The sequence below is a fragment of the Myodes glareolus genome, chromosome 9 (genome assembly GCF_982192425.1).
Source record: "Myodes glareolus chromosome 9, mMyoGla1.1, whole genome shotgun sequence".
Lineage (NCBI taxonomy): Eukaryota > Metazoa > Chordata > Mammalia > Rodentia > Cricetidae > Myodes > Myodes glareolus.
The window spans coordinates 10241948-10251563 of NC_142034.1; the positions used below are offsets into that span (position 1 = coordinate 10241948).

General features: G+C 40.0%; 1 protein-coding gene across 1 annotated transcript; it reads left to right on the forward strand.

Annotated features, from left to right (window-relative positions):
- Positions 1-8537: 8537 nt before the first annotated feature.
- LOC148120763 (large ribosomal subunit protein mL42-like) lies at positions 8538-9099 on the forward strand. Its single transcript, XM_087909513.1, has one exon. It carries the CDS (start codon positions 8553-8555, stop codon positions 8976-8978), a length of 426 nt encoding a protein of 141 aa, XP_087765639.1. The 5' UTR covers positions 8538-8552; the 3' UTR covers positions 8979-9099.
- Positions 9100-9616: the final 517 nt, after the last annotated feature.

Sequence of the window (9616 nt, forward strand, 5' to 3'; positions counted from 1 at the left end):
TACATTCCCCTATGACAATAAAAAACAAAAAATAAATTCATAAAAACACATCATTTTTACATTTCTATAACTAACAATAAAACAGCTCAGCATTTTTGAGAATGTACTTTATCAAAACATATATCATGGAAAATTCCAGAAATCAATAATTCATGCACTTTAAATTATTTTACTGTAAGACATTGCTATTAATTATTCTGGTTTTTACAACATATCATTATGCCTAATTTGTATATTAAACTTTATTATAGGTAAGTGTGTATAGGGAAAAAACTGTATTACAGGTGATTTGAGTTATCGTCTAGAGTGTTGTAGTAGATTCTTCTTGGGACAATAAAGAATACTTACTATGGAATGACAGGGAATTCTAAATGTTTTGTGCAAAGAGCAAGTACAATATTGAAGCATTTATCATTTGCATGGTTATTGCCGTCAATAGAGAGAGTCGGGATGCTGAGGCCAGACCCTTGTATGTCTGTGAGGAAGCAGTGGAAGAGCTGAGATGGTTTGGGTGATAGAAGGATGGTGGCTTTAAACCCGTGGAGAAATACGGAAAACACAAAATACCCACAATGAATATGCTAGAGAAGAAAGGGGGGAACTGTCACACAAATCCACCAGCGAAGACTGCTAAATCCTAGGAAACGATGACAGTTAGGACGTCGTATAAAAATTGTGATTGGGGAAGGTTGAATGTCAGATCATCAGTGGCCATCAATGACAGGTCAAGTTGGAATGCCATGTCGGCAGTAAATACAGTCAGACGTCTCTTGAGTTTTCCTAGCCCTCTCTGCCAGCTCGTCAGCCAGAATGCATGAAGTACGCATCTTTGCCTTGTGGGACTCTGAATGCATGAATCTCACATCTTTGCCTTGTGGGACTCTGAATAAAAGAAGTAGAAAGGGGTCTGGATTTTAGGAGGGCCAGAGAAGATGTGTAGTGAGAGGTAGAATGTGGGCTTCAGGCAAGTCAGGAGACTTGAAAACAAAACAAGTGAACGAGACACTAAACCTTAGAAAAGCAGAAATAGGTGGTCCAGGACTCGAAGTTACAGTAAGAACAGAATACAAGCAAGGTTGTTTTGTCTGAGATAGTGAGCTGACTCAGCAGACAGAGTCAGATAATCTATGTTTAGTAAGTAGAACACACATAGAGAAATTAAATGAGGGAACTGACTCCTGCCAGCTACTGTTTGCCTCTTCACATGCAGCATGTGTATTCAGCTCTGGGATACACTAAGTTCACGTTAAAAATTAAAGTAATACTCTTATTCTTTGAGATTGGCATACAATGTATTTTGATCGTATTAACCACTCCTCTCGACTCTTCAAAACCTATCCCCACCTTGTTACACATGAAACTCCCACTCTCAAACCCATCAAGTCCAGTGCGTGTTCCTCAGATTCTCTTGGGCGTGAGATCAACGCAGCAAATGTGGTCAACCTACCGAGGATCACACCTTCAAAGAAAGAAAACTGACTTCATCTTCCCCAGCAGCCCTTAATTACCAATAGCTCCCTGGTTAGGGCTGGGACTTTGTGCTGGTTTATTGCAAAGGTCTTGTGCACGCTGTCACAACCACTGTAAGATGATACATGCAACTGCCTTATTGTGCCGGAAAACACTGTTTCCTTTTAAGCATCCATTGCCTCTGACTCTTTGCAACTCCTCTTCTACATGGATCTCCGAACCTTGGTGGAAAGGGTGTGATATAGGTGCTTCATTTAAGGTTGAGCACTCCGCAGTCTCCTAGTCTCTTCGTGTTAATGAGTTGTGGGTCTCCTGTGTTAACCGCCATCTACTGCAAAAGGAGAAGACAGTGATGAGGTCTGAGGGATGCACTCTTCCTTATGCATATCAATAAAACTTAGGAGCTGGTTTAAGGCTGTGGTACGGACCTTGAAGCTTTATCCCTACTGGCTAGCTTTCATAGTGATGGTAGGTGCTACACATGTTGCAGAAAAGAAAAAGGATCATTAGTCTTACCAAATTTTGAACCCTGTAAGCTACAGCAATATTTGGCCTGGGCAAGTCATGCCCACTGGTACAATAAAGGCACAAATGTTATGGGAGTAACCAACTACTCTCTGATTGGACTTAAGACCCACACCAAAAGGTAGACACCATACATGCTACTGTTACCAGGCTGAGAATCTATAGCTAGATAGGTTAAGGATCCTAAGAGGAAACCTACTGAAAACAAGAAAAAGGCTGGTTGTTTGTTTTACTTTTCTTTGGTTTGGTGGAATAGAATAAATAGCTAAAGGTAATGACATTGTACTAGGGCCATCTTTGAATTTGTGACACAGCATCAACACAACACAGCTTCTGAGGAAGCAACCCTTAAAGTTTTGCTGGCAGAGAGATATTGTCAGCCTTTCACAAAGCAGTGTGGGATGCTTCAAACACTTCTCATTTCTTAAATACTTAACAAGAAATATTCCGTGAGGTCTTATTCATTTCTCAAACTGGTTTTTTCTTGTGGTCTCTTGACTTTCCTCTTGCCCTTAGGAATGTTTATTTGGTGATATATTTTTAGTTGTTGCTGGTGATGGTTTCTCTTTATTTATTTGTTTTTGATTCAAGATATCTAGTTCAGGCTGGTCTTGAATTCTTAATCAGTCTTCTTCAACCTCCTGAACACTGGGAATACAGTTGTGGGCAGCTGCAGCAAAGATACACTTAATATTCTAAGAAGCACAATATTTTGCCAGCGGGAAAGTATAGAAAACATGTTTAGAACTTATATCATGTCTCTTAGAATTTCAGCTGTCAATTTGAAATGATGTGCGTCCTATCACACCTGGGCAAATGAAAGAGAATTCATCAGACAGCTGCGATGATTCTGCATTGTATCCGCTCAGTGGGATGGAGAGGAAAAACCAGTTTTTCTTTTTATCTGTTTATTTATTTTTAAGACTACTTCTACACAGGGACAGCTAAGGAAGATACATTTCCTGTTGGTCCTAGAGGGTATTATGGGTGGGAATGACACCATTAACTGATGGTTTATGGCTTTGGGGAAATAGTGGGATATCCTGTTTGCTTGATCAGCAGTTAAACCCTAGGTTGCTGTTTTGACCTTGCTTCACCCAGAAGATTATTTCTATAAACTTGAAAACTGAAACCAAATAAGATCACATACACAAGAGAAGTCCAGCGGAAGAAAGTCAAATCTTTTGTTTATCTCCAGGGTGTGAACGGCAGCCAAAGACTATTCTACTGTTCCCTCTCTGGAAACAAGGTGATTTGCATACCTCTTGGGCTTATGCTCCTGATTAGCTATGTAAATAACTTTATTCAACAAAGCCTCCTCTTCCCTCTTGGGTTTTGACCTTTGGAACCCCTTACTAATGTTTGTTGGAATTAAATAATGAACATTAAATATTAGCAGTTTGGAAAATGTGAAGGTCTGGTGGAAAACGTTGTATTAAAATACAAGTAGCCTAAAATAAGCATAGTTTTATTAACAATTATACTTCCCAATGGCTAGCAGTAATTATCTTCCTACTTGATGAATAATATTATGAAGAACTTTGGAGTCTGGCTCCCTGCAGCTCCCAGCACATAAATATGAATGATAAGCATCATTAGCAATACATTGCATTGGATTCAGGGACAGCGGCGATTTTGTTGGTCTACAGACCTCCTGCTGGAGGACCTGCAGGACACCATTCACTTGGTAGAGAACTTTGGAGTTTCTAAAGCCCTGGAATCAGTTGGGTTTTGATTGGTTTCCATGCTTTGTTTCTTCAAACACTAATATTAGCCTTTATGTTACTCTGACAAAGAAAACAAGACTTAGGAATTTAGCCCTGTTCATTCAGATCAGATCCGTTCTTAAGTTCAAGTGTTGAACTCTATACTTATTGCTTTAGCTCATTAAGCTAACTTAGCAGTTTGCTCAGGAAGTTAAGGGTAATTTTAGTCTCTGTAACCTATGTGCGCGCGCGCGCGTGTGTGTGTGTGTGTGTGTGTGTGTGTGTGTGTGTGTGTGATGCAATGGGGCCAGAAGATACCCTCTGCCATCATTCCTTAGTTGCCATTCACCTTGTTGCCTTTTCAACTTGGCTTGCTAGCCAGAAGGCTCCCAAGCCAAGGAGGTACCTGTCTCCATTTTCTCAGCACTGGGATTACAAACACACACTACCATGCCCTACTTTTCACGTGGGTTCGGGGAATTGACCTCAGGCCCTCACTCCTGGGCAAAAACACTACCCTCTGAGCTATTTTTCAACCCTCTGCAGCATCTCTGCATGGTCAGCCAAAGCTGTATCTTCCATGCAACTGTTGGACCACACTCCATATACAGAATAGTATGTGGATGTAATGGCCACTAGCAAGTGTTAATGCGCGACATTCTTATTTTCGAGGATAATGATAGGAGGGTCCTTGAAATAGAAGAAAATTCTAGGTTCCTATTTAACCATTCAACATGAAGCCAGAAAGAGAAGGAGCATATATAGATATATTAGAATTCTAATAATGCTGATTAATGTATGCCCAAAATTTCTTGGGGTTTCAGATAAGAAATAAATATACAATAGACATTATATACACATATATAATGTATAAATTATTATATGATACAATATACAAAGTATTTGTTTAGTATTATATTTAATAATACAGTATTATATGTATTATATACACTACTAAATATATACATACATGTTTATAAAATGAAATAAACAAAACAAAGAATAACAAGCATGTCTGAATCAACCCACCAAAAAATAAGCCAGAAACATAGCAAAGAGACCACTGAACTTTAGGGTCCCCAGGTTTCTTTTTACTCCAGTAAGGCTTGGCTAAAATAACACAAGCCTTATAGCTTACTAATTTTTCAGGCCAATATTTGGACATAATTTGTGTGCTTTATAAGCCTGAAAAACCCACAAGAGGCCCCAGATTGCTGACGTAACTGTCTTTGAATTCAACAAAGCCCATTACCACGTCAGTGAGGAGGATGGGTGGAAAGCCCACAAGGCAGGGTTTCTAGGCACCCAGAGGGGTTTCCACGGCAGCTACTGAAATAATAAACTCCCCTGATTTTTGGCACCAACTGGAGTCATTTTCACAGTTCACTTCTAATCACAGATAATTCTTTTTTTATTATGTCATTTTAGATGTTGTTATTGCACACATAGAAAATGTTGCTATGTGACGGAGAACCATAAACTGTACATATGATAGTGTTCCTAACAAAAGGGGAACTGTCTGCAGTCTGGGGCTTAGAAGATCGAGTGTGCACGTGTGTGCGTGTGTGTATGTGTGTGTGTGTGTGTGTGTGTGTGGTTTCAGCCTGATCCCCTTTTTGTTTTTAGAATAAATTTTATGATGATTGAAACTTGAGCTAGACTATCTGTTATCTGTTTCAACTAAAAGAAATTAAGAATTCACTCATGGTTTTACTAATGAGTTTTTGCATAAATTCAGGAGACAGGAGAGTCAGGCAAACAGAGTTTGTATAGTTTCCAGAAATAGAGATTAAGGCTCAACCCTGAGTGCAAACATGTTTTGTGTTAGGCACGCCAACTTCTGTAGAAAAGAAAAAGAGAGGAAGGAAGGGAAGGAGGGGAAGGAAGGAAGGAACGAAGGAAGGAAGGAGGGAAGGAAAGAGTGAGAAGAGCTAGGTTTACTGACTTCTAAGGGATTTTAATACCAATGTCATATGCTTAAAATAATTTCAAGGGGTAAAATCATACCATTAGGGAGAATATTCTCTTTTTCCTTTTTTGTTTGACTTTGTTAGGATGCTGATTTGTAATTTTTCATTTTTACATTGAAATAGTTTGAATCCATAAAACTTCAAGAGCACAGTGGGGTGGGGTGAGACCAAATAAGAACAAAATGTGATAATGTATGTTTACAGCATGTCACAAACAGAACATATCCTTTGTATGTTAACTAAGAAATTTATTTACTACCTCACACTCTTTCAGCAAATGCAGCCATTGTTGGCCTCTCACTGAATATACTCTTTCACTATCTCTCTCTCTCTCTAATTTACATTTATTATTAAAATACATTTATTTTTCTTTTGTGCATGGGGGGACATATGTGCCATGGTGAGCTTGCAATCAGAGGACTACTTGGGGGAGACCTCACGTTCTCAGCTTGGGGACAAATGTCTTTACTTGCTGAGGTAACACAAGGGCCCTGGCTTTCTAAGTTTAATTCTTTTAATAACTTGAGAATAAGTATGGACATCTCCATTTGCCTGAAAATTTATATATGTACATTTTGTAAGAATAAAGACCATTGCTTCTGTGCTTACAGGAAAATTGCTCGAATCAAGTTTTGCCTTCAGAATGAAGAGGGCTGTCGGCAAAGCTCGAGCACATCTCATCAATTTTCTTACTAAAACCCTTACAGTAATTGCTCCAAGCCTGGGATCTGGCCCAGAATCATACTTTGCAGTTAGTTTTTTTATCAGACTAAGATATTCTCATGGTTACACACTTGAGTCACTGCCGCTATGTGGTTGTTCCACAAATAGTTAATAACTCCGATTGCACCGTCCTCCTCTCCCTCTCTTCCTCGGGACAAAATGGAACAGTAACAGTCCACAGAGCACACAGGCAACCAAGGGGCTTGGGAAATGTATGTGATGATGTTTTTTTATAAAAAAAAAATTACCTTTGCCAGGTGTGGTGGTGCATGCTTTTAGTCCCAGCACATAGGAGTCAGAGGTTGGAGTGCCTCTGTGAGTTCAAGGCCAGTTTGGCCAACATAGAGTTGTCTGGCAGCCTAAGCTTCCCTGAGAGACTTGGTCTGAAACAAAGGCGTGAGAAGAGGGTAAGGCAGTGAACACTAGGAAAGCATACCAGGTGTTCTTTCTCAGCCTCAGCATGGGCACAGGGGCACGCAAATACACGTACGAATGTGTATACATATGCATCTATCACACGCATGCTTGTACAAGATGACCCTCAGTGAAAAGGATATTTTGCGTGTCATATCAGAACACCTCTTCGGGTTGACAGGACACCTACAGGCTGTGGAACAACTCAACCTTCCCCTGCAGGTTTGGAACAGAGGGAAAGAGCAGGGCATGACTCAAGGCAATCTATGAGGTCAGCAGTCAAAAGGATTGACTGAGCAAAAACCAAACCACAGGAACTAGACAACCAAATCAGAGACAAGCATGAGTTCTGACATGCAGCCTAGGTCACCAGAGCATGGTTCATTTAAGCACAGAAAAAAGAGCAAAGGGGTGCAGGGTTTTGTATTATTTTCCTAATGCTAACATTTTGCAATACAAATAATTATCTATGCTGGAAAAATTATGATTATTTTATTCTTTATTTTAACTTTATCCGTTGGTATTGTTGCTGTCTGGCAGTTTTTGAGACTAGGTCTCCATCCTCCTGACTTCTGGAGTTGTTGAGTCAGTAACCATGCCTGGCTCTATGTTCTTAACGTTTTATAATAAATAATGTATTATTTTTGCTATTAAAATTATTTCACATATAGAGAGGCAAACAGATGGATATAATGTAGTTCTTGTACAAACAACAGCTAAAATCATAGTTACCAATAGTGATGAAAAACTGAGATTGGGGTGGAGCATCCTAGAAGCTCAGAAGAATACAGTAGTTCTGATTGGTTCTTGGTGAGATTCCCAAAAGGCTCTGGTATCTGTACTACCCAACGGACTTTGAGGAATAAATAGAGAAGACTAATTTGTTGCATGGGGTTCAGGTAACAGTCAAGGTTGCTAGGGTGATAGATGGAAGCAGAATGATAAACCCAAACTGTTACTTGTCATTGGATTTAGGGGAGTGGTTGATAAAAGTGGGACCCCAAGGTGTTTCCTAGTGATATTGACAACATGAAACCACAGGATATCTTAGTTCTGCTTCTGTTCCTGGGATGAAACAGCTTACAGAAGACAGGCTTTAAGCCATATCCATGGGAAGTAGAGACACTTGGTCAGATGGATCCATAGTCAAGACACAGAGCAGAAAGAATTAACATCTGCATACTTCTGCTCGCCTGGTTTTTTACACCGTATGGTTCCAGATCCCCTGACTGGGAAATGGTGTCACCCATAGTGTGTGGGTCTTCCCACGTTAATAAATACAATCAAGATAATCACCAACAGACTTGACCACGGGCCAATCTAGACAGTTCCTTAATGAGATTCCTTTACCAGTGATTGCAGATTGTGTCAAGTAAATGATTAAAAGTCATAATAGCAGCATGCCAGATTCATAAATCTCAAAATCTTTTTGAGTATAGATACTATTTCATAAGTAGAAAGTCTTCCATCATGAAACTTGCATCGTGCACACTTCCTAAAACATTGCTGAGGCCAAGAGATGTAGCCCAGTAACTACCTAATATTCCGTCACCTAACTTGATCTCAAATACTGCATAAAGAAGCAGACAAAAACAAAGCATGTCTATACATAGATAAAACTTACCTTCAGAGGAAGCAAGATGGCGGGCCGGCGGTGAATAGGAATGAAAATCTGTGTGCCTAGAAACAGATGTGAGAAGCAGTTTCTCCTCACAATATCTTTGTCCACGTCACCTGATAGATCATGGCCGCAGTAGCGAAATGGATGACATCAAGCAGGACTGTCTGCAAACATTTATTTCCAATCCAAAATGGAGCCTTATCTAGTGTTTGTCGAAAGTCTACCTACTCTTCTCTTCCAGATGACTACAACTGCAAGGTGGAGCTCGCTTTGACATCCGATAGCCGGACAATAGTGTGCTACCACCCTTCCGTGGACATCCCGTACGAGCACACAAAACCTATCCCTCCACCAGACATTTTGCGTAATAATGAAGAAACACATGAACAAGTGCTGAAAACCAAGTTAGAAATAAAAAGCGAACGACTTGAGCAAGGGCCCATGATAGAACAACTCAGCAAGGTGTTCTTCACCACAAAGCACCGCTGGTACCCGCACGGACAGTATCACAGACGTCGTAAGAAACCAAATCCTCCCAGAGACAGGTGACGGCTCTTGACTTCCCAAGCATAAGGAAGTTTTGCTGTGTGTCTTATTTGCCAGCTGAGAAAATGCACCTGGTGTATTCATTAAGATATTATGTAAGAAAATAATAAAAGTACCCCTTCATATTTTTTTTTAAAAAAAAAACTTACCTTCAGAGAATTTTACATATGCATAAGGTATTTGTGGACTGCAAATCAATTTCTTTCTCCCTCCTGTACCCCATCTCCCATAATGCACATGCAAATATTACAAAATTCTAATAGTTTATGTACAAAACATTCAAATACTTCTAAGATTTTATGATAAACAATGTTCAAGCTGTAATCATTTGTGAATGTTGAACTACAGAGGAATTCCTTTGAAGCCATCCTGAGATTTCCCTGTGGCTGTCATAAAGGATCCAGATGAATGCAAATAAAGCGATTGTGGGTTTATTTCGGCTCATATTTTGAGCATGCAGTCTATTGGCGTGGGAGGGTTCCGGCAGCAGGGGCCTGAGGAAACTGGCCCTGGTGCCTTCACAGACAAGAAGCAGAGAAGCATGGAAGCATATGCTCAGCTGCCTTCCTCGTGTTTTCTACTCTCCAGGATCCCAGTATAGGGAATAATAGCAGCCAGAGTAGACAGGCTTTCCCAGCCAG

Bases quoted from the DNA above. Each gene is read 5' to 3' on its own strand.
- LOC148120763 (XM_087909513.1), top strand. From the start codon at position 8,553: ATGGCCGCAGTAGCGAAATGGATGACATCAAGCAGGACTGTCTGCAAA.